At 40.9% G+C, this 25,529-nt stretch overlaps 1 protein-coding gene across 9 annotated transcripts in view; it reads left to right on the plus strand.

Annotated features, from left to right (window-relative positions):
- Positions 1-25,529, plus strand: part of LOC128696749 (tudor domain-containing protein 7B) — a 462,427-nt gene that overhangs the window by 139,585 nt on the left and 297,313 nt on the right. For 8 of the 9 annotated variants that reach the window (XR_011393213.1, XR_011393212.1, XM_070094599.1 and 5 more), the window contains exons 7-8: positions 7,621-7,794; positions 18,894-18,997. Coding sequence is in view for 7 of the 9 variants with exons in the window: in XM_070094599.1 (XP_069950700.1) it covers positions 7,621-7,794; positions 18,894-18,997 (278 nt within the window). In the remaining 2 variants the exon portion in view is untranslated. The remainder of the gene's footprint in view (positions 1-7,620; positions 7,795-18,893; positions 18,998-25,529) is intronic. The other variant, XM_070094604.1, reaches the window with a different exon arrangement.

Consider the following 25,529-nt stretch of genomic DNA (forward strand, 5'->3'; position numbering starts at 1 on the left):
GGAGCCCTTTGATTGAACTTTGTATAGAAAGGGGTTTAGTTATAGGTAATACATATTTTAAGAAAAAGAGGATAAATAAGTGTACATGATATGATGTAGGGCAAAATGACAGTAATTTGTTGGATTATGTATTGGTAGATAAAAGACTGTTGAGTAGACTTCAGGATGTACATGTTTATAGAGGAGCCACGGATTTATCAGATCACTTTTTAGTTGTAGCTACTCTGAGAGTAAAAGGTAGATGGGATACAAGGAGAACAGAAGCATCAGGGAAGAGAGAGGTGAAGGTTTATAAACTAAAAGAGGAGGCATTTAGGGTAAGATATAAACAGCTATTGGAGGATAGATGGGCTAATGAGAGCATAGGCAATGGGGTCGAAGAAGTATGGGGTTGGTTTAAAAATGTAGTGTTAGAGTGTTCAGCAGAAGTTTGTGGTTACAGGAAAGTGGGTGCGGGAGGGAAAAGGAGTGAGTGGTGGAATGATGATGTAAAGAGAGTAGTAAGGGAGAAAAAGTTAGCATATGAGAAGTTTTTACAAAGTAGAAGTGATGCAAGGAGGGAAGAGTATATGGAGAAAAAGAGAGAGGTTAAGAGAGTGGTGAAGCAATGTAAAAAGAGAGCAAATGAGAGAGTGGGTGAGATGTTATCAACAAATTTTCTTGAAAATAAGAAAAAGTTTTGGAGTTAGATTAACAAGTTAAGGAAGCCTAGAGAACAAATGGATTTGTCAGTTAAAAATAGGAGAGGAGAGTTATTAAATGGAGAGTTAGAGGTATTGGGAAGATGGAGGGAATGTTTTGAGGTATTGTTAAATGTTGATGAAGATAGGGAAGCTGTGATTTCATGTATAGGGCAAGGAGGAATAACATCTTGTAGGAGTGAGGAAGAGCCAGTTGTGAGTGTGGGGGAAGTTTGTGAGGCAGTTGGTAAAATGAAAGGGGGTAAGGCAACTGGCATTGATGTGATAAAGATAGAAATGTTAAAAGCAGGTGGGGATATAGTTTTGGAGTGGTTGGTGCTGTTGTTTAATAGGTGTAGGGAAGAGGGTAAGGTACCTAGGGATTGGCAGAGAGCATGCATAGTTCCTTTGTATAAAGGCAAAGGGGACAAAAGAGAGTGCAAAAATTATAGGGGGATAAGTCTGTTGAGTATACCTGGCAAAGTGTATGGTAGAGTTATTATTGAAAGAATTAAGAGTAAGACGGAGAATAGGATAGCAGATGAACAAGGAGGCTTTAGGAAAGGTAGGGGGTGTGTGGACCAGGTGTTTACAGTGAAACATATAAGTGAACATTACTTAGATAAGGCTAAAGAGGTTTTTGTGGCATTTATGGATTTGGAAAAGGCATGTGACAGGGTGGATAGGGGGGCAATGTGGCAGATGTTGCAGTTGTATGATATAGGAGGTAGGTTACTGAAAGCAGTGAAGAGTTTTTACGAGGATAGTGAGGCTCAAGTTAGAGTATGTAGGAAAGAGGGAGATTATTTCCCAGTAAAAGTAGGCCTTAGACAAGGATGTGTGATGTCACCGTGATTGTTTAATATATTTATAAATGGGGTTGTAAGAGAAGTAAATGCGAGGGTCTTGGCAAGAGGCGTGGAGCAACAGCAGCGACCTCCAAGCTCCGTACTTTTCTCCAACTATCAGAGCCACCAATGCTCCTATGATGACCTAGTTACAAGCAAAACTACACTACCCAACGTAGCACCCAGAATGACCAAAGATTACCAACAGTGAAACCTACAAATAAAAAAAAATAGAGATCAAAGGAAGACTGCCCTCAAACCCAAAGCAACACCCCGCTGCCAGCCGAACAACGTAACCCTAAGCTTTAAATAACTACAACTTCTTAACTACAACAATTCCTGTAGTATTATGAGGCGCAATCTCAGAGGAAACAGCACCAAGGTCAGCAAGAAAACTCCGAAAAATCAACTATTCAACAAGTGTAGGCAGAAGGACGCCAACCCAGCAACCACCCCTCTCACCACCGCTCAAGACAACACCACAACAATAACAACAAACATGGCTGCCCCCAGCCCATCCACCCCTCTCTTTCCTGGGTTCAACCTACCAAGTAGTAGTCTCTCAGGTATGACCAACGATCCAGATTCCCTAAAGTCATGCATCTCCACCTTAGTTATTGAAAATATGGATCTTCGAGAGACGCTAACAAAACAAGACACCAGGATGACACAACTCGAGAACAAAATCCTCAGTCTTGAACAGAAGTTATCAACACCAGGAATGACTAACTATGGCAAGACCATCCAAACAGTCATAGGTAGCCATGCAGAACAAATAATATCTCTTAATACAAAGGTTGAAGAAGCAGTAAAAGAATGGAAGAAGAACTTAGATAACCAGTTCAGTGACTACTTTGCTCTCCAAGAAGATAAAACTGAACAAGATAAACTATCGGATGCAGTAATAGTTAACAGTCCACTTTTTCCCAGTGATATGATCCAAACAAACAGTAAAGAAATTACTCTGCAGATCATAAAGGACCAAACAAAAGTTACAGTACCAGAGTCAGAAATAAAGGAAGCCAGGTTACTAGGATCCCATGGTAGAAAAAGTGTTATGCTTAGATTCGACTCACATGACAGGAAAAAAGACTTAATAATTGCATCTATTAAAGTAAAGAAAGAGGTATACATAAACGAGTGTCTTACCAAAAAACGTCAGAACCTCCTGTATAGAGTCAGAAAACTTAAGCGGGAGAATAATGACACAATACACCAATGCTTCACACAGGATGGGAAAATTCTAGTTAGGAAAACGAATGTAGGTCAACTGTACACAATCACGAACGAGAATGATCTATCACGATTTCTCAGGGATACTAATCTTACAGAGAATAACTAAACAATGTCCAACCTAAAAGCCTACGTAGTGTAGTGTATGTTTTGCTCCATTATTGTTCAAATTTCATAGTACAATCTCTTAGTAATTAAATAATCAACTACCTCATTTTGTGATTTTACTAGTAAGCATAAGTCACCTTATGTAATTTTCTTGTTTACTATTGTTTGCTTAAATATTAGCTGAATTGATACTTTCTCTGTCCATATTACTACCTCATATTTTTTTAAATACTATTATTTGATATTATTTACTAAAATTAATAATTAATTACCATTTTTATTATCAGTACAATTTACTCTTAACATTTTTGACATTTAATTACCATTACTTGTCTAATTACCATAACCTGTTTTAATACCACATTTACTATCTTAGAGTACTCTTAAATACCTTGTACTGCCAAATAACCTCTAGTATAACTACCAGTGCAATATTGAATCCAAATAACTGTTCTTAAAATTTAACCCTTTGACTGTCGAAGGGCCCAATCCTGAAGTGTCTCCTGGTGTCGCAAAATATTCGAAAAAAAAAAAAAAAAAAAATTTTCTTATGAAAATGTTAAGATTATTTTTATGATTGTTTTAATCCCCCCCAAAAAAATTTCCCATCAGTACTTACCGAGATATAGAGTCCTGAAGTTTGCTGAAATTGATCTGCGAGCGGCAACAGTGGCGACTGCTGCTCACCCGGTAAACTTTGATTTACTTGTATTCGATGGTTTCTTGTTTTTTTCACTATTTTATTTTTTTCACATAACTTTTGTGGCCCGTGAGACCAAATTATTGTGCAATGTTCAAATATAGACTCGTTGAATGTAACACAATTATAGCAAAAACACTCGTATCATTATAATGTTGCTAAAACTTGTTTACACAAACAAACAATGTAAACAAATGTTTATTACGATTGTTTTATAATATATATACATATGTACAATCACTGGACACTTTTCTAGAAGTGCTGCAGCTTGTGGAATTCTTTGAAACATGGGTATAAGCACAATGGTGTCTTACACTCCTAACACATAAAACGAGTGTCTCTGCGTTTTTGTGGGCGTTTTGTGGTATGTCCACAGACAAAACACCTGAGCATTTTTCTTGGCAGTAGTAGCAGGCAGTGGTATGGGGTAGTGATCACCAGGCCTCAGACGAGAGGACATGTGTTGATAATTTCGTGGGCGCTGGTCTATTGCAGGTGTTGTTTCTTGGTACTTGAATATTATTTGTCTGATGACTGACAAACAAAATTCACCATATTTGGGTTTCTTCTTGGTCTTCAACTTCTATACATATTATAAGCATTCAGCATGGAAATGTCAAGAAGATGGAAAAACAGTTTTATGTACCACTTGTACCTCTTGCGAACACAGTCAGCAAACCCAATCTGCATGTCACATTTGTCCACTAAGCGCATATTGAGGTTGTAATCCATCACAGCTGCAGGTTTTACAATGGGTTCATTGGTCTCTCTATTCTGCTTGCCAGTGTCTACCATTTCGTGTCGGTGAACTGACGTCAGCAGTGTGACATCACGTTTGTCATGCCACCGAAATGCCATGATGTCATTGGCAGCAAACACCTGCACTTCACCTCTACGACTGCCAGCATCTTCTTCTTGAGAGCTCTTCGCATCTCCAGCCCTTGTTTTCTAGAAGAAGAATGTACTTACATAACACAAGCCTTTACTTGTCTTCAGTTCCCATCTTTCTTCATCCGAGATTGCAGACTCAAGGCACAAGCTATCCTCAACAAACCGCCCATGGAACAGCCCCCTAAGCAGTTCATAGTACTCCCATGTGGTGATGTTGCCACGAATACTCGCCGGGCACTTGCTATGAGTAACATCAATGTTTCCACCATAAACACATCATCTATGAAAGACCTCACTACGAAACGCAGCCCCACACCTCTAACTTCTACAGCAGGCGTCTACACTATCCCCTGTGGGTTCTGTCCCAAGAAATATGTAGGCGAGACAGGCAGAGATCTTGCAGTCTGCCTGAATGAGCATTGAAATGCCTCTAACAGAGACGATGTAAGGTACGCCTGTGTCCTCCACAGAGACTCCACGGGGCATTTGATGAACTGGAATGAGGCACAACTCGTTCTCACCGAACCAGACCTCAGACGCCGATGGTGCTTAGAAGCCTCACTAATCGCCATCACCGACACTAGAGAATGCAACACCGGAAACTAAAAAATTTTGTAAACATTGGCATACATGATACTTAAGCACCACCAACCCAACAACACAGGAGTCACATGATTTCATCGTCTACCCGTCCTCATCACAACATGACATTCCTCAGGTCACGTGCGTCACTCATACCTCACTCTCTGCCTATACAGGAAGGCCCCACTTATACGGCTGGTTAGGTTCCAGGCTACCGCCGTAAAGCGGAAACCGCCGTAAAGTGGAACACCCCCTTTTTTTCCACTTACAAATGCATACAAACACTAGATAACAAGTTTACACTAACATATATTAAGTTAGCAATAGAACCAGGCATCAAAAAACAATAAAAAAGTACAATACACACATAGTGCACTCATTACTTACCTTAAAATATTTATAGTCTTAATCTAGGGTGAGACAAGTAGTATTTATTGTAAGAAATCAAGTGTGGTATGTATGGTAGTCAGCCAGGCTACCATACCAGGCCACCCCACCCACACATACAATTCTATGATATTTAAGCATCCCAGAGCGATAAAATGTATATACAGTTCACTCATTACTTACCTTAAAATATAGGGTGAGATGAGTAGTATTTATTGTAAAAAATCAAGTGTGGTATGTATGGTAGTCAGCCGGGCTACCATACCAGGCCAACCCACCTACACATAATATTCTATTACATTTAAGCATCCCAGAGCGATAAAATGTATATACAGTTCACTCATTACTTACCTTAAAATATTTGTAGTCTTAATGTAGGGTCAGGAGTAAGTAAATGAGATAAAGCGAATAAATGAGAGAGAGAATGAGTGCATGAGAGAGGACAGGTGCAGAGTTATGTAAACAAACCAGGCGAAGGTAAGTTTTGTAAACAAAGTATACACGTCTGGTTTGTGTACAAGTTACATTGTGTACAGGTTGTCTCTACATTGATACGGTAGAATAAATAAAGAAGAACACTCCCATTCTCATGTAACTTCATTTTGAGAAGAAATGATGCTCTGAGTGAAGGCAATGGAAATAAGTCACTCTGACTTTTTTGGTTTATCCTAGGTTCTCTACACATATGTTGTTATGTATGATAATCTATGTAACTGTATTTGTGTATACCTGAATAAACTTACTTACATACATACGAAAGGAATAATTTTCTACAGTTACCCCCAGTAACACATTTTTCTCTTATGTTAGATTAGAGAAAATGTTATTCTTGGCATCACTTGTACAAGTTATCTGGCTACCACATCTCATATTTATGTTTATTTATTCTATTGTAGGGTGTATTTATCATCTTTTTATGTTATGTATCGTGTTTATTATATAATTTTGAAAAAAATATCGTGGATGGATTAATGAAAATGTGTATATTAATGTAATATACAACATTTAATGAGACTCGGTGATTATTATTATTATTATTAGCATTTCTAATATGGCGTCACTTGTGCAAGTCGTCTGCTACCACATCTCATATTTATGTTTATTTATTCTATTGTAGGGTGTATTTATCATCTTTTTATGTTATGTATCGTGTTTATTATATAATTTTGAAAAAAATATCATAGATGGATTAATGAAAATGTGTATTTAACGTAATATACGACATTTAAATGAGACTCGATGATTATTATTATCATTACTAATATGACGCCTGGAGACATAAGACACTCTTACTGATTTGAATTTGTACCTGCACGCCAGCACAGTATGTAAGTTTATTTAAGTACAGGTATACATAAGTATAATTATCAGAGTATACATAAAATATGAAATAACTTTTAAAAATATTTGAAATTTTGGAGTTTCCAGACAAAATGGAGAGACTTAGTGCTTACTGAGCTCACGAAGAATGTAAACAAACAAGGTGGGGCGCGGTGACCGTTTTAGAAAGTCAGGTGGGGGGAGCCGTATAGCGAGTTTTGGTCATGATTTGAAATGACCGTATTAGCGGAACGCCGTAAAGCGGGGCCCTGCTGTATATATAATGTCTTTCTGCCTCTGTATGTTAGAAGTGATCAAGGTCCCAGGACCGAAACGTTTTCTAATAAATATGTCATAGTGTTTGCTTACGTGTCTTTCTAAACCAATATGCATTTATAAGTGGAAAAAAGGGTGTTCCACTTTACGGCGATTTCCACTTTATGGTGGTAGCCTGGAACCTAACCTGCCATGTAAGTGAGACCCTACTGTACTTGAAAGACTTTAGTATGCATTGCATACTAGTGGCTTTCTATTGTGCCTACCCGTGTTTTATTACGTGTAAGCTACACTATTTTGTACTGCATAAAGAAATAAATATTTGTATTTGTAGTGGATTGGGTTGTCTGTAAAGGCTGTTGGGAGGCAATCAAAAAAATATAATTTCCAGTCTCGACTTTTTTTGCTGTAAAAAATCTGCTTTATTCCTATTTTTCATCACTCCAGTTCCTATCTTATTTTTTTTTTTTAAGGATAATCACCTGTGTGACACTTGGGTATTGCTCTCTACGGTTGATTCAGTGTCCTGTTATAATATATTCTGCAAAATATAATAACTCCAAATAATTCTTGGTTGTCTTTTTGACCACTACAGTTACTAAGAAAAGACAACATGTGGTCAGAGAGTGTACAGGAGCTTTATCAAGAGCATTACCAGGAGGTCCTACCAGATGATTGGCTTCAGAAAATTCAGTCAATGAAAAATTGTGGCATTAGTGTTGAAAATCACTGCTCTGATCGCTGGACTCTCAAAATAAAGGAGGCGGAGGTAAGTTGTCGTATAGCATTAGCAAGTTGGTAACAAAGTGTTGGCATTTTTTATAAAATCTTAATTTTGCCATGCAAAATTAATAGCATGCCTATGAATGTTTTCCCAGACTCTGACTCATGGAACTCCATATTCATCAAGAATTGCAAGAAATAATTATCTCGTGTCTCAAATATTCTATGGAAGAGCTTAGACACAGGTGTCATCCCATAGTTATTAAAAAGTCCTGATATAATTCTACTCCACAAAGGTGGCAGTAAATCATTTGAAAAAAAAACTATAGACCGATAGTTCTAGTGTCAGACAAAAATCATCGAAGGGGTTTTAAAAAGCAAGATTACCAACGCATGGAATCACAGCAGTTGCACAACCCGGGGTAGCACAGGTACTCCTTCCTTTTTGCAATTGTTAGATCATTTTGACATGGTCTTGGATGCACCAGAAAACAAGCAAAATGTAGATTCAATGTACACCAACTTAGAAAAATGCTTCAGCAGTTGTGACCACGGTGTAATAGCACAAAAGTTGTTGGTAAAATGAATAACTGGAAAAGTGGGTAGATTGGATAGTTAATTTTTTTTTTTGCAAATATAACCCAGGGAGTAATAGTGTAACAAATAGAGTGAATGTGGAGGATGCCACATTGATAAGCTTTGTTCCTCAAGGAACAGTAGTTGTGACCATGGTGTAATAGCACAAAAATTGTTGGTAAAATAAATAACTGGAAAAGTGGGCAGGTTGGATAGTTAATTTTTTTTTTTTTTTTTTTTTTTTTTTTTTTTTTTTTTTTTTTTTTTTTTTTTTTTTTTTTTTTTTTTTTTTTTTTTTTTTTGCAAATATAACCCAGGGAGTAATAGTGTAACAAATAGAGTGAATGTGGAGGATGCCACAGTGATAAGTTTGGTTCCTTAAGGCATGTACAAACCCCACTTGTCTTTCTCACTCCTATATCTGATATAGACAGGGACATGAATCATAACACCATGTCATCCTTTTGCTGTTGATATTTGAATTTATATGAGAGTGATGTCCATTGAAGACATGGTGAACCTTCAAACAGATATAAACCCAAGCTTCCAGTATGCCACTGGCAACAATATTATGTTCAGTGATGATAAATTTCATTTACTGTCATAGAAAACAAGAGGAATTAAAAACTGATAAGGAGTACAAGACAAATTTAAATAATTTAATAGAGGAGAAGTTCAGCGAGAGAGTTTTGGGAATGACAGTGTCAGAAGATCTCATACTCAAGGATCACAACAGTGTTGTTATTGCAGTGACAAAGAAGACCCGGGCCGGAAGTACCGGCGAACCTCTAATGAATGAATGAATGCAGTGACAAAGAAAATGATAGACTTGATAACTAGAATATTCAAAACGAGATGTTGAGCCAATGAGGATTCTCTTCGTCACTTGCTCTCTCTGGGCTGAGATACTGCTGTATACTGTTGGCCCCTTTTAGGGCAGGAGAAATTGCAGAGCTGGAAAAAATAGAGAGGTATATGTGGAGTCAAAAAACTCTATGGAGGCAAAGAAGGGAATGTATGAAAGTATAGTGGTACCAACACTCTTATATGGATGTGAAGCTTGGGTGGTAAATGCAGCAGCGAGGAGACGGTTGGAGGCAGTGGAGATGTCCTGTCTAAGGGCAATGTGTGGTGTAAATATTATGCAGAAAATTCGGAGTGTGGAAATTAGGAGAAGGTGTGGAGTTAATAAAAGCATTAGTCAGAGGGCAGAAGAGGGGTTGTTGAGGTGGTTTAGTCATTTAGAGAGAATGGATCAAAGTAGAATGACATGGAAAGCATATAAATCTATAGGGGAAGGAAGGAGGGGTAGGGGTCATCCTCGAAAGGGTTGGAGAGAGGGGGTAAAGGAGGTTTTGTGGGTGAGGGGCTTGGACTTCCAGCAAGTGTGCGTGAGCGTGTTAGATAGGAGTGAATGGAGACGAATGATACTTGGGACCTGACGATCTGTTGGAGTGTGAGCAGGGTAATATTTAGTGAAGGGATTCAGGGAAACCGGTTATTTTCATATAGTCAGACTTGAGTCCTGGAAATGGGAAGTACAATGCCTGCACTTTAAAGGAGGGGTTTGGGATATTGGCAGTTTGGAGGGATATGTTGTGTATCTTTATACGTATATGCTTCTAAACTGTTGTATTCTGAGTACCTCTGCAAAAACAGTGATAATGTGTGAGTGTGGTGAAAGTGTTGAATGATGATGAAAGTATTTTCTTTTTGGGGATTTTCTTTCTTTTTTGGGTCACCCTGCCTCGGTGGGACACGGCCGACTTGTTGAAAAAAAAAAAAAAAAAATATTACTGTTTGTGTAAATTCAGTCAAACATCTGAACTACTAGAACACAGGCAAGAAAGATTCCTCATACTCGACACCTGGAAAATTTTGGTGATGTTGATCCGAAATCTGCACTTGGAAATCACCAAGTATGAAAAAAGGCTAAGGGACTTTAAAACACTTTCCATTCATTAGAGGAATTAAAAATTCCTGACTGTCTTCAAGAGGTCCTGACAAGTTCGTCAAGTCAGTTTCTGATCATCTCGGTTGGAGTGCATTCTAAATACTCAAACTACCTCAACAACCCCTCTTCAGCCCTCTGAATTATAAGTTTGGCAACCCTTGCAATGTCTGTAAATCTCCATATTCTGAATTCTTTGCATAATATTCACACCATACATTGTCCTTAACAACCACCCAGGGAGGTACATGTACTACCATCCTACCAGTTGAGTGTGAAATGGAAACCTGTAATTGTTTCACATGGTGGTAGGATTGCTGGTGTCTTTTTTTTTTCTGCCTCATAAACACCTGGGATACCAGGTACATATATCTTGCTGCTTTTGCTTACACTCAGGTCACACTACACATGGATGTACACGCATATATATACATAGCCATCTGGGTTTTCTTCTATTTTCTTAATAGTTCTTGTTCTTTATTTTCTCTTATCTCCCTGGGGAAATGGAACAGAATTCTTTGTCCATAAGCCATGCATGTTGTAAGAGGCGACTAACATTCCAGGAGCAAGGGGCTAATAACCCCTTCTCCTGTATACATTGCTAAATTTAAAAAGAGAAATATTAATTTTTCTTTTTGGGTCACCCTGCCTTGGTGGGATACTGCCGGTTTGTTGAAAAAGAAAAATTGTCCTCAAATGTGATATCTCCACTGCTTCCGGCCTTCTCTTTGCTGTAGTGTTTAAAACTCATGCTTCATATCCACATATAACAGTGTTAGTACCAGTATACTCTGGTACAGTCCCCTGTTTACCTCCATGGACATAGTTCTTTGTCTCCACAGATGCCTCAGTGCATCTCCCACCAATTTTTCCCTCATCTTTTCTAGGGTTCATCTCATCTTGAACCCGTTAACTGTCCAAACATAGTTCTACGTTTTTACCGCTAGCGCTCCAAACGTAGATCTACATTTTATTTTTCCTGCCTCCAAATTTGGCATGATTTGCCTGATATGCCTTGTCAGCATAGAATGGCTCTTAACACTCAATGTGTGCAGTATTAAAACAATCTGGGACCACTTAGTACCTTGTGGGAGCACCAGTTCAATAGAGTGCCAGCTAGAGCAAACAGCATGGCAAACACCAAGGATTCACTGATGTCATGTTGTATTAACACTCCTTTAAGAGGAAAGTGATGTTGACTCCGCGTTTAGTGGCTTTGAGGTGGATGTGGCCACAAGTGGTCGCAGAAATATAAAAAACCTTGATAATAACCTATGTGCAACATTTGTGCAACACCCTTTCAATTTTGGTACTACTGGTAGTGTCATCTAAGTAAAAAGAAACATTTCTGGAACGTGTAATAAGTGTCCAGCAGGCTGGCTGGCTAGCTGGCTGGCTGGCTGGCTGGCTAATTGGCTGTCTCTATCTCTGTCTGTCTGTGTATCTATCTGTCTGTCTATCTCTTTGTCTCTATCTCACATGTACACATACATAAATACAATTATACATAGTGTAAATTACCTAGGATAACCCAAAAAATCCATACAGTGCTATATTGTGCTTGTAGATAATATAATGCATAATAAACATGACTGGCAACTGGCAAGTAATACGCATTTTCATTTGTTCAGGAATCAGACATGATCATGTGTAATACCAGTTAGTTCATGAGTCACTCTCTGAGATGAGAGACTAGCAGACAGAGACTGACACACAGGCAGACAGACACAGGCAGACAGAAAGACAGACACACACAGGCAGACAGAAAGACAGATAAACAGACATAGCTAGATGGACAGAGAGAGACATGTTTGTGTGTAACAGTGAAAACGAACAAAACCAGGGTTGCATGCAGCAGTGCACGATCGTGTCACTCCACTGCAGTTTACTGACACTCGTCATAACACCATGCTTCAAGGAGTTTCATATGTACTCCAGCATGTCTAAAACATTGCTGGGACCTATAAATACTTTGTATATATTCCTAGACAATAGTAAATTACCAAGGCAGGTGTAAATGTTGACCTGTCAGTGTGTTTGTGACAATTTGAGTACAATTTCAGTACCTAATATTAATGTCAGAACAAAGCTTGGCTATGAAATCACAAGAACTACTATGAATTGTAATTATCAGAACATAAAAATTCTTCTTTCAATACACCGGCCGTATCCCACCGAGGCGGGGTGGCCCAAAAGGAAAAATGAAAGTTTCTCCTTTTACATTTAGTAATATATACAGGAGAAGAGGTTACTAGCCCCTTGCTCCCGGCATTTTAGTCGCCTCTTGCAACGCGCATGGCTTACGGAGGAAGATTTCTGTTCCACTTCCCCATGGAGGTAAGAGGAAATAAACAAGAACTAGAAAGAAAATAGAAGAAAACCCAGAGGGGTGTGAGTATATATATGCTTGTACATGGGATATTGGCAGTTTGGAGGGATATGTTGTGTATCTTTATATGTGTATGCTTCTAGACTGTTGTATTCTGAGCACCTCTGCAAAAACAGTGATAATGTGCGAGTGTGGTGAAAGTGTTGAATGATGATGAAAGTATTTTCTTTTTGGGGATTTTCTTTCTTTTTTTGGGTCACCCTGCCTCGGTGGGAGACGGCCGACTTGTTGAAAAAAAAAAAAAAAAAAACATGTATGTGTAGTGTGACCTAAGTGTAAGTAGAAGTTACAAGACGTACCTGTAATCTTGCATATTTATGAGACAGACAAAAGACACCAGCAATCCTACCATCATGTAAAACAATTACAGGCTTTCATTTTACACTCACTTGGCAGGATGGTAGTACCTCTCAGGGTGGTTGCTGTCTACCAACCTACTACCTATAACATAAAAATTATATAAAATATAAAAACGAGAAAAAAAGGTATATTGGCAACACTTCTGTAAGCAGCAGGACTCCATGTTGCTGTCAGGTGAGCATCCAGCGCCAACTTTGCGGTCTTATATCTTGGTAAGTACTGGTCCTAAAAAATTTTTTTTTTGGTCTTATTACACACAGAAAATTGCTCTCTTATATTTAATTTCAAAATATTTGGAGCACTGGGTGAGCTAATGTAGATCTACGTTTGGACAGTTAACTGTCCAAACGTAGATCTACATTTGCATGTGTAGTGCTCCAACCTTGATTTTCTCCATAAGAAACAATGTAAAAAACGTAGATCTTTCGGAGCGCTACGCAAGCAAACACAGATTTACATTTAGACAGTTTAAGGGTTAATGGGTTAATAGATCTGTCTGCTGACAAGTTCGCTAACAGATATGTAAATGCGTTTACTTCTTGATTTTTTTGTTTTTTTTTCAACAAGTCGGCTGTCTCCCACCGAGGCAGGGTGACCCAAAAAGAAAAAATCCCCAAAAAGAAAATACTTTCATCATCATTCACCACTTTCACTTCACTCATTACTGTCTTCAAGAAGGCACTGGATAGGCACCCAAAGTCAGTACCTGACCAACCGGGCTGTGGTTCGTATGTCAGCTTGCGTGCGGCCAGCAGTAACAGCCTGGTTGATCAGACCCTGATCCATCACGAGGCCTGGTCTCAGACCGGGCTGCGGGGGCATTGACCCCCGAAACCCTCTCCAGGTAAACTCATACATAATCACTGTTTTTGCAGAGGCACCCAGATTCAACAGTTTAGAAGCATGTATAAAGATATATAACATATCCCTCCAAACTGCCAATATCCCAAACCCCTTCTTTAAAGTGCAGGCATTGTACTTTCCATTTCCAGTACTCAAGTCTGGCTATGAAAAAAATAACTTAAATCTCTTCATAAATGTTACCTTGCTCACACTCCAACAGCATGTCAAGTCCTAAAAACCACTTGTCTCCATTTGCTCCTATCTAACATGCTCACACATGCTGGAAGTCCAAGTCCCTTGCACACGAAACCTATTTTACCTCCTCCCTCCAACCTTTCCTAGGCCGACCCTTACCCCGCCTTACATCCACTACAGATTTATGCACTCTCAAAGTCATTCTATTTTCTTCCCTCCTCTACACATGTCCGAACCACCTCAACAACCCCTCCTCAGCCCTCTGGATAATAGTTTTGGTAATTTCGCACCTCCTAATTCCCAAACTATGAATTCTCTGCATTATATTCACACCACACATTGCCAAATAAATCTATGTAATGTAAGGGTCTGTGAATTAGGAAGTCTATGAATTTGTAGGGATGACTGTGTCTACTGTGCATCCATGCCCTTGTTGCCCAGGAAAAGAATGTATTTCATAAGTTATTCACATTTAGTTTGTTGATCAAAGTTACTTTCATATTAACACTTGTTTTTTCTAGAAATGTACTGACATACAGTGGACCCCAGGATTAAGACATCACCGGATTAAGTAATAATCAGATTAAGTGATGTTTTTGCGTCAGAATATTGGCTCGGTTAACAACAATGAACTTGGTTAAAGTCATTCGTCCCAAACGTGTCCGCACTGCGTAAGCGGCCTGGACATTCCATGTACAGCCATTGTTTACAAGCCAATGAGGACAATTCCACATGTACATGTGATACATTTTGTATTATTCCATTGTTTTTAGTGCTTGTAACTGCTAAAAGAGGAGGCAGTTAGGGAAAGATATAAACAGCTATTGGAGGATAGATGGGCTAATGAGAGCATAGGCAATGGGGTCGAAGAGGTATGGGGTAGGTTTAAAAATGTAGTGTTAGAGTGTTCAGCAGAAGTTTGTGGTTACAGGAAAGTGGGTGCGGGAGGGAAGAGGAGCGATTGGTGGAATGATGATGTAAAGAGAGTAGTAAGGGAGAAAAAGTTAGCATATGAGAAGTTTTTACAAAGTAGAAGTGATGCAAGGAGGGAAGAGTATATGGAGAAAAAGAGAGAGGTTAAGAGAGTGGTGAACAATGTAAAAAGAGAGCAAATGAGAGTGGGTGAGATGTTATCAACAAATTTTGTTGAAAATAAGAAAAAGTTTTGGAGTGAGATTAACAAGTTAAGGAAACCTAGAGAACAAATGGATTTGTCAGTTAAAAATAGGAGAGGAGAGTTATTAAATGGAGAGTTAGAGGTATTGGGAAGATGGAGGGAATATTTTGAGGAATTGTTAAATGTTGATGAAGATAGGGAAGCTGTGATTTCGTGTATAGGGCAAGGAGGAATAACATCTTGTAGGAGTGAGGAAGAGCCAGTTGTGAGTGTGGGGGAAGTTCGTGAGGCAGTAGGTAAAATGAAAGGGGGTAAGGCAACCGGGATTGATGGGATAAAGATAGAAATGTTAAAAGCAGGTGGGGATATAGTTTTGGAGTGGTTGGTGCAATTATTTAATAAATGTATGGAAGAGGGTAAGGTACCTAGGGATTGGCAGAGAGCATGCATAGTTCCTTTGTATAAAGGCAAAGGGGACAAAAGAGAGTGCAAAAATTATAGGGGGATAAGTCTGTTGAGTATACCTGGTAAAGTGTATGGTAGAGTTATTATTGAAAGAATTAAAAGTAAGACTGAGAATAGGATAGCAGATGAACAAGGAGGCTTTAGGAAAGGTAGGGGGTGTGTGGACAAGGTGTTTACAGTGAAACATATAAGTGAACAGTATTTAGATAAGGCTAAAGAGGTCTTTGTGGCATTTATGGATTTGGAAAAGGCGTATGACAGGGTGGATAGGGGGGCAATGTGGCAGATGTTGCAGGTGTATGGTGTAGGAGGTAGGTTACTGAAAGCAGTGAAGAGTTTTTACGAGGATAGTGAGGCTCAAGTTAGAGTACATAGGAAAGAGGGAAATTATTTCCCAGTAAAAGTAGGCCTTAGACAAGGATGTGTGATGTCACCGTGGTTGTTTAATATATTTATAGATGGGGTTGTAAGAGAAGTAAATGCGAGGGTCTTGACAAGAGGCGTGGAGTTAAAAGATAAAGAATCACACATAAAGTGGGAGTTGTCACAGTTGCTCTTTGCTGATGACACTGTGCTCTTGGGAGATTCTGAAGAGAAGTTGCAGAGATTGGTGGATGAATTTGGTAGGGTGTGCAAAAGAAGAAAATTAAAAGTGAATACAGGAAAGAGTAAGGTTATGAGGATAACAAAAATATTAGGTGATGAAAGATTGGATATCAGATTGGAGGGAGAGAGTATGGAGGAGGTGAATGTATTCAGATGGGATGGGTCTATGAAGGATGAGGTGAATCATAGAATTGATGAGGGGAAAAGGGTGAGTGGTGCACTTAGGAGTCTGTGAAGACAAAGAACTTTGTCCTTGGAGGCAAAGAGGGGAATGTATGAGAGTATAGTTTTACCAACACTCTTATGTGGGTGTGAAGCATGGGTGATGAATGTTGCAGCGAGGAGAAGGCTGTAGGCAGTGGAGATGTCATGTCTGAGGGCAATGTGTGGTGTGAATATAATGCAGAGAATTCGTAGTTTGGAAGTTAGGAGGAGGTGCGGGATTACCAAAACTGTTGTCCAGAGGGCTGAGGAAGGGTTGTTGAGGTGGTTCGGACATGTAGAGAGAATGGAGCGAAACAGAATGACTTCAAGAGTGTATCAGTCTGTAGTGGAAGGAAGGCGGGGTAGGGGTCGGCCTAGGAAAGGTTGGAGGGAGGGGGTAAAGGAGGTTTTGTGTGCGAGGGGCTTGGACTTCCAGCAGGCGTGCGTGAGCGTGTTTGATAGGAGTGAATGGAGACGAATGGTTTTTAATACTTGACGTGCTGTTGGAGTGTGAGCAAAGTAACATTTATGAAGGGGTTCAGGGAAACCGGCAGGCCGGACTTGAGTCCTGGAGATGGGAAGTACAGTGCCTGCACTCTGAAGGAGGGGTGTTAATGTTGCAGTTTAAAAACTGTAGTGTAAAGCACCCTTCTGGCAAGACAGTGATGGAGTGAATGATGGTGAAAGTTTTTCTTTTTCGGGCCACCCTGCCTTGGTGGGAATCGGCCAGTGTGATAATAATAATAAAAACTGCTAAATAAGCCAACATGGGCCGAAAGAAAGCTTCCAGTGCCAGCCCTTTGGTAAAGAGGGTGAGAAACACTATAGAATTCAAGAAAAAGTTTGTAGTAAGATATGAAAGCGGTGGTGGTAGAAGGTGGTAGTGATGATGGTACACCAGCCGGGGTACTAAGTTCCCCACACACCAGCCAGGGTACTTCCCCACACACCAGCCAGGGTACTTCCCTACATACCAGCCAGGGTACTTCCCCACACACCAGCCAGGGTACTTCCTCACACACCAGCCAGGGTACTTCCCCACACACCAACCAGGGAACTTCCCCACACACATGATTTGATTTGAGTGGGACTTGCCTATGAGTGAATAGAATTATCAAAACTTATAGCTTAGGAAGCATTGAAAATTGTGTTGGGCAAATACGATTCTGTTAGTGGGATGGTTTGTGAAGGACCTGCTTAGTATGGGCCAACATCCCTGCTGTAGTGTTCCTCCTTTCTTATGTGCAAACATTTATGGATGAACATAACCCTGACACAGCTGTTGCAGGCTGTGCTGGCAACATCTACAATAACAGTGTTGTGTCCCAGTTTAGGAAAATTTTAAAGAGATGCCAGAAACAGAGCTCTCTGGACAGATATTTAGTGCCACAGGTGTGCAGTGACTCTCAAGCTGGTCCTAGTGGCATTAAAAAACAAAGAAGGGAAGTAACCCCAGAAAAGGACTTGGTACCTGAAGTCTTATGGAAGGAGATTCCCCTTCCAAACAATTGTAAACTCCAACATCCTCTACCCTCCTCCTGTCTCATCATTCTGTTTAAGGAAATGTATATTTCATGTAAAAAATTTTTTGTTTAATACTTGTGGGTGTCTGGAACGGATTAATTGGATTTCCATTGTTTCTTATGGGGAAAATTAATTCGGATAATGATAAAATCGGTTAAGGACAAACTCTCTAGAATGGATTAATATCATTAACTGAGGGTTCACTGTATATGTTTCAAGCTCATTATGCCAATTTTTGCTGATGTTCAATGAACTTTCATGTGTAAATCAAGTTACTTAATTTTATTAAGTGTATTCTAACCTAACCACTCTGTAATCCAGCAAACTCGGTAATCCAGCACACTACAAGTCCCAATGATGCCAGATTTGTAATGGCAGACCAGTACAGCCTCTCCTCACTTAACGACAGAGTTCTGTTCCTAAGACCACGTCATTAAATGAATTTGTTGCTAAGTGAGGAGCATACTATAATGGTAATGGGTTTTTGTCAATCGTCTTTGATATTGTTTTAATATCGCCTTTGCACCATTTTTAACATTTCTGGTATATTTTTTAAATGTTTATTTAGTAGCGTATTGTATATTGAAATAAGCAGAATAGAGGAAATCAGCTCTAATATTCATTATTTAGGTATAAATACTGGTCAGAGAGCCTGTCGTAAGTTCAAGGCGTCAGTAAACGAGTACGTCGCTAAGTGAGGAGAGGCTGTAGTCAGTTTGGGTATTCGTTCTTGTTGAGCGTTTGAATAGATAATACCTGGCATTGTAATTTTATGAAATCTCGCCTTGTGTATGCTTTATGAGGTCTGAAACCAAGTTAACAGATTTGGTGTATACTATTGATTAAATTATTGTATATTATTTGTCTTGCTAGATCATTTTGTATTTTTGTATAATATTGGTATTCTGTCTACAGGTAAACGAACCTCGTTCATTCAGTGATGTAAAGAAAGTACGTGAGTGGGTGGAACCTTGGGGCATGAATGGGGAACTACCTCTGTTGAGGAGCTGCTCTGTAAAGTAAGTGAAGAGTAATTGTTGTTATCCATTTTAGCTCTGGAGCAGATATATACTGAGGTGGCCCTTTGCTATTTAGTGTGTCATGAATTTTCTTTACTACCTACTCTTGATCTATTGCTCACTCTCAATTCATATCTGTGGCCTCTTGTTATACCTATTGATGGTGCCAGGAAGCCTTCTTTGTCATTTCTTTTGTATCCTTTACTAATGTTATACTATCACTAGCCCACCTTTCTCCCAATAGTTGCTTATATCTTGCCCAAACTTCCTCCTCTTTTAGTTTATAAGCTTTCACCTCTCTCTCACTTGCTGTTGCCATTTTTCCTTTTGCCGCATCTACCTCTTACTCTAACTGTAGCTACAACTAAATAATGATCCAATATATCTGTTGCCCCTCTATAAACATGCACATCCTGAAGTTGATCCATCAACCTTTTTTCCACCAATACGTAATCTAACAAACTACTCATATTATGTGCTGTATCATGTGTACAGTAGGACCCGGCTTTATGCCGTTTTTGCCTTAGGGTGTGCTGCTAATATGGTGATTTCAAATTACAGTGGAACCTCGGTTTTTGTTTACCCTGTTTTTGTTGAATTCGGTTTCGGTTGACAGTGGTCCGCCGTACTGAACGTGTCCACCTGCGCCCACACAAAGCATCCCACACATTCTGAGTCAGTCTAGCTTTGTTTCTTGTCAATGGAGTGTGGTAGTGATGGTGGTAGAGGGTTACGAAACATGCAAGTATTTTTATTATGAGACATACAAGTAGGGAACAGGATGAAGTTGGAGCCATCTGTGGGCCAGCATTTGATCAACTGACTTCATCTCGTTGACATCATAATGCTGTACGAATGTGTTCCATACACAAGTCATCCTGGGGATAAATGATCTCAGATGAAGTGATGTTCTGGAGCAGGGTACAGCCAGTTTGAAGTTGCTGCTAACCATACCACGGGTGGGATTTGAACCTGCGGTCAGAGAGTCTCAAAACTCCAGACCGTCGCGTTAGCCACTGGACCAGCTAGCCACAATAAGATTCATCCAACTAGGTATATTTCTACACTATAGGAAGGTTAGCATAGGCACCACTGTGACCACAAATGCAAGTTTTTACAGACGAATCTCCAGCTAGCGTGGCCATGACGAACTCTAGCTCAAGTCCCCTCAAAGCCGTTAACATGACTCACGAAATCGTAATGACACGATTGCAAACAAACCATACCACGGGCGGGATTTGAACCCGCGGTCAGAGAGTCTCAAAACTCCAGACCGTCGCGTTAGCCACTGGACCAGCTAGGCACAATAAGATTCGTCCAATTAGGTATACAGTGGTCCCTCAATAATCATCCATAATCCGTTCCTGGAAGTGGGACTATTATCGAAATGGACGATTTTCAAATCAATTTTCCCCATAAGAAATAATGTAAATCCAATTAGTTTGTTCCAGACACCCAGAAGTATCAACAACAATTTTTTTTTACCTAAAAGATAGATTTACATGCACAAAAGAATGAACATTCAACATGACAGTTACCTTTATTGAAGGCTGTTGTTGATGAATGGAAGACAGGGAGGAGGAGAGAGGGAAGAGAGGTTATTTGGAAGGGGAATCCCCCTCCATAAGGACTCCAGGGCACTAATAAAATGTATAAATGAACATTGGTAATAAGGGTAGTTGATGAGTGGAACGGTCTGCCTAGTAGGGTGATCGAAGCTAAAACATTGGGTAGTTTCAAATTTAGGTTGGATAAATACACGAGTGAGAAGGGTTGGATTTGAGTCGGACTTGCACCTGAGCTTATTGCTTGGGTAGCATTTGTTCTGTTAGTGGGTTGGATTTGTGAAGGACCGGCCTAGTATGGGCCAGCAGGCCTGTTCCAGTGTTCCTACTTTCTTAAGTTCTTATTTAACATCACACTTACCAGTAGGGTGATCGAGGCTAGGACCTTGGGTAGCTTTAAGAAGAGATTGGACAAATATATGAGTTGGAGGAGCTGAGTTTGATTTGTGTCTTTGGGTACGGGAGTAAATTCTTGGGTAGAGGTCATTTTGATAAGGACCTGCCTTGTATGGGCCAGTAGACCTGCAGTGTTCTTCCATTGTTATGTTCTTATTGGCTACTTGTTTGTGTGAGGGAGGGATGGCAAGTTTGTTGGAGAATATGACACTAATATCAACTCTATGGCTTATTTATCTATCACAATTCAACTAATACGACATAATAAACAATATTAATAACATAGAAACATGGAATATACTCTAGAATGGATAAAATAAGTCATTACGTATGTCATGAGAGGTGTTATGTTGTGTTGTTGTTGGGTATATAAGGGCCACTGAGTGTAAGCCGTCCATAATGGTGGTGAAACAGCAGCTGAGGCGGCGGTGGTTTTTGTAGCCCTATATAACTCTAACAACATTGGAGGAGTTGGTAGAATCACTGAATCACTAAAGAAGGCACCCTCTACCACCATCACTACTACCTTCTTCCACCATCACTACCACCAAAGAAAGCTTCTAGTGCCAGCCCTTTGGTAAAGTATGTGAGAAACACATAATTTATGAAAAAGTTTGTTGAAAAATACAAAGATGGTGGTGGTAGAGTGGAAGCAGTTGTGATAGTGGTTGATGAACATAAGAACATAAGAAAGGAGGATCACTGCAGCAGGCCTGTTGGCCCATGCTCATTTGCAAGTCCCAAATGAGCGGATAGAGTTATCAGAGCTTATTTCTTGGGTAGCATCGAGGACTGGGTTGGGAAAATGTTTCGTTAGTGGGATGAATTGTAAAGGACCTGCCGAGCATGGGCCAACAGGCCTGCTGCAGTGATCCTCCTTTCTTATGTTCTTATGTTCATCAACCACTATCACAACTGCTTCCACTCTACCACCACCATCTTTGTATTTTTCTACAAACTTTTTCATAAATTGTGTGTTTCTCACATTCTTTACCAAAGGGCTGGCACTAGAAGCTTTCTTTGGAGTCATGGTAGCTTATTTAGCACTTGCAAGCAATAAAATCAATGGAATATTATGAAATATTTCGTAGGAGCATGTGAGGGGACCGTCACTCACTGGTAAACAATGGCACACTGGCTGGGAAGGAAAGGCCGAGGCGGCTCAGAGCGTGAGTACGCGTCCGGGACGAAGGACTATTAGCGAGTTACCGGACCATTTGCGAGCCAATATTTTGACGAAAAAACAGGACTATTTCCGAAATGGACGACTTTCAGGCCGGACGATTATTGAGGGACCACTGTATTTCTACACCATAGGAAGGTTAGCATAGGCACCACTGTGACTACAAATGCATGTCACAGTGGTGCCTATGCTAACCTTCCTATGGTGTAGAAATATACCTAGTTGGACAAATCTTATTGTGGCTAGCTGGTCAAGTGGCTAACGCGACGGTCTAGAGTTTTGAGATTCTCTGACCGCCGGTTCAAATCCTGCCCGTGGTATGGTTTGTTTGCAATCGTGTCATTACAATTTCGTGAGTCAAGTTGCTGCTTTCTGCCCATCTTGTGGTATAGAAGCTTGCTTCTCGTTGTCCTCGAAGTGGATCCAAGTGTGGTTCTTTGACAATATTGGCCTTGTACATAACAGTAAGGCCACTCACATACCTCCTGTGTTGAAGGCTCTGCTGAAATGACAGATCTATCCAGGATGGGTCCAGGCGAGATGAGACGTCTTGCTCTGTTCTCTATTCTGTCAAGCAGTTGCAGATGAGAGGGGGGGGGGGCAGGCAAACCAGGAAAGTGGAGCATACTCAAGGTGTGAGTGTACTTGTACCTCATACAGAATCTTGCAACCCCCTACTGTCAAGCAGATGGAGATACGGCGAAGTGCTGTAAGCTTCCTGGCTGCCTTGTTGGCAAGATTTACAATGTGGTTCTTCATGGTCAGTTTGGAGTCAAATTTCACCCCAAGGATATCAACAACTTTCTCAGGTGCTAACACCCTCCCATTCATACTTAACCCCTTGACTTTCGCAACCCCCAATCCTGAGGAGTCTCCTGGTGTCGCAAAATTTAAAAAAAAAAAAAAAATTCTTATGAAATGATAGAGAATCTTTTCCCAATTGTAATGATACCAAAAAAACGAAATTTGATGGAAAACTGACGGAATTACGCTCTCATGAAGTTAGCGACCTCGGTGATATTTACAAATCGGCGATTTTGCCCACTTTGAGCCCTATTTTCGGCTAATTCCATTGTTCCAGTCGACCTAACTCATAGCTATTTCTTTAGAACTCCATTTTTTCTATCGACTGAGTACTGCCCATTTACCGATTTCAACTACCCAATAACGTGGTCAGAAATTTGCAAGTTAGCCAATTTCACGAAAATTAAAAAAATACGACAATTTAAAGATAAGGTCCAGAATGAACAATGCAGACATTCCCGGCTCTAAAATAACATTTTCTTTGTTCATAAGTCACATCTCCAGGCCCCTCTGATATTACTCTTGCTTTCTATTTTGAATTTATATTCAAACAAAATATAGAAGATTTACTGTTATGCAGACTACTGCAATACAGTGGACCCTCAGCTAGTGATGGCATCAGCTAACGTTAAATCCAGCTAACAATACATTTTAACGCAAAAATTTTGCCTTGGCTAACGCTAAAAAACTCGCCCAACGCGATTCGTTCGAGACGCGTCCACGTGTGGCCTGAGCGCGCCTCAGTTGTCCTGTGGGTGCCAGTGTTTACAAGCCAGCCAGTGTGGTCGCATCCACGCTTACAATCAGAACATTTCATATTATCACAGTGTTTTTAGTGATTGTACCTGCAAAATAAGTCACCATGGGCCCCAAGAAAGCTCCTAGTGCCAACCGTGCGGTAAAAAAGGAGAAAATTACTATGGAAATGAAGTGGATAAACAAAAAACAGATAGCAGGAGATACCATCTCTCAAGCGATCATATGTAAAAGAGGTGGGAAATACGTACTATCGTACCACAGTCAGCTGATGCTGTACCACCGTCAGCTGTTGCTGCACCACCGTCAGCTGTTGCTGCACCAAAGTCAGCTGCTGATGCACCACGGTCAGCTGCTGCTGCACCACGGTCAGCTGCTGCTGCACCACAGTCAGCTGTTCCTGATCACAGTCAGCTGTTGCTGCACCCCGGTCAGCTGCTGTTGCACCACGGTCAGCTGCTGCACCACAGTCAGCTGCTGCTACACCACCATCAGCTGTTGCTGCACCACGGTCAGCTGTTGCTGAACGACGGTGAGCTGCTGTTGCACCACGGTCAGCTGCTGCTGCACCACAGTCAGCTGCTGATGCACCACCATCAGCTGTTTCTGACCAACATGACTCATCTTGAACCTGTCCGTCCAGCCCTGCCGTCATTGTTTACAAGCCAGGGAGGCCGGTTGTATGCATACATTCAATACATTTTGTATTATTCCATTGTTTATAGTGCTTGTAACTGCTAAATAAGCCACCTGGGTCCAAAAGAAAGCTTCTAGTGCCAACCCTGTGGTAAAAAGGGTGAGAAATATGTACTATCGTACCACGGTCAGCTGCTGCGGCACCACCGTCAGCTGTTGCTGCACCAGTCAGCTGTTGCTGAACCATGGTCAGCTGCTGTTGCACCATGGTCAGCTGCTGCTGCACCAAAGTCAGCTGCTGCTGCACCAAAGTCAGCTGCTGCTGCACCAAAGTCAGCTGCTGCTGCACCAAAGTCAGCTGTTGCTGCACCACGGTCAGCTGTTGTTGTACCACGGTCAGCTGTTGCTGCACCACGGTCAGCTGCTGCTGCACCACAGTCAGCTGCTGCTGCACCACCATCAGCTGTTTCTGACCAACATGACTCATCTCGAACCTGTCCGTCCAGCCCTGCCGTCATTGTTTACAAGCCAGGGAGGCCGGTTGTATGCATACATTCGATACATTTTGTATTATTCCATTGTTTATAGTGCTTGTAACTGCTAAATAAGCCACCTGGGCCCAAAGAAAGCTTCTAGTGCCAACCCTGTGGTAAAAAGGGTGAGAAATATGTACTATCGTACCACGGTCAGCTGCTGCGGCACCACCGTCAGCTGTTGCTGCACCAGTCAGCTGTTGCTGAACCATGGTCAGCTGCTGCTGCACCATGGTCAGCTGCTGCTGCACCAAAGTCAGCGGCTGCTGCACCAAAGTCAGCTGCTGCTGCACCAAAGTCAGCTGCTGCTGCACCAAAGTCAGCTGCTGCTGCACCAAAGTCAGCTGCTGCTGCACCAAAGTCAGCTGCTGCTGCACCAAAGTCAGCTGCTGCTGCACCAAAGTCAGCTGTTGCTGCACCACTGTCAGCTGTTGCTGCACCACGGTCAGCTGTTGCTGCACCACAGTCAGCTGCCGTTGCACAACGGTCAGCTGCCGCTGCACAACGGTCAGCTGCCGCTGCACCACGGTCAGCTGCCGCTGCACCACGGTCAGCTGCCGCTGCACCACGGTCAGCTGCCGCTGCACCACAGTCAGCTGCTGCTACACCACCATCATCTGTTGCTGCACCACGGTCAGCTGCTGCTGCACCAAAGTCAG

The sequence above is a fragment of the Cherax quadricarinatus genome, chromosome 46, assembly GCF_038502225.1.
Source record: "Cherax quadricarinatus isolate ZL_2023a chromosome 46, ASM3850222v1, whole genome shotgun sequence".
In the NCBI taxonomy this organism is placed as follows: domain Eukaryota; kingdom Metazoa; phylum Arthropoda; class Malacostraca; order Decapoda; family Parastacidae; genus Cherax; species Cherax quadricarinatus.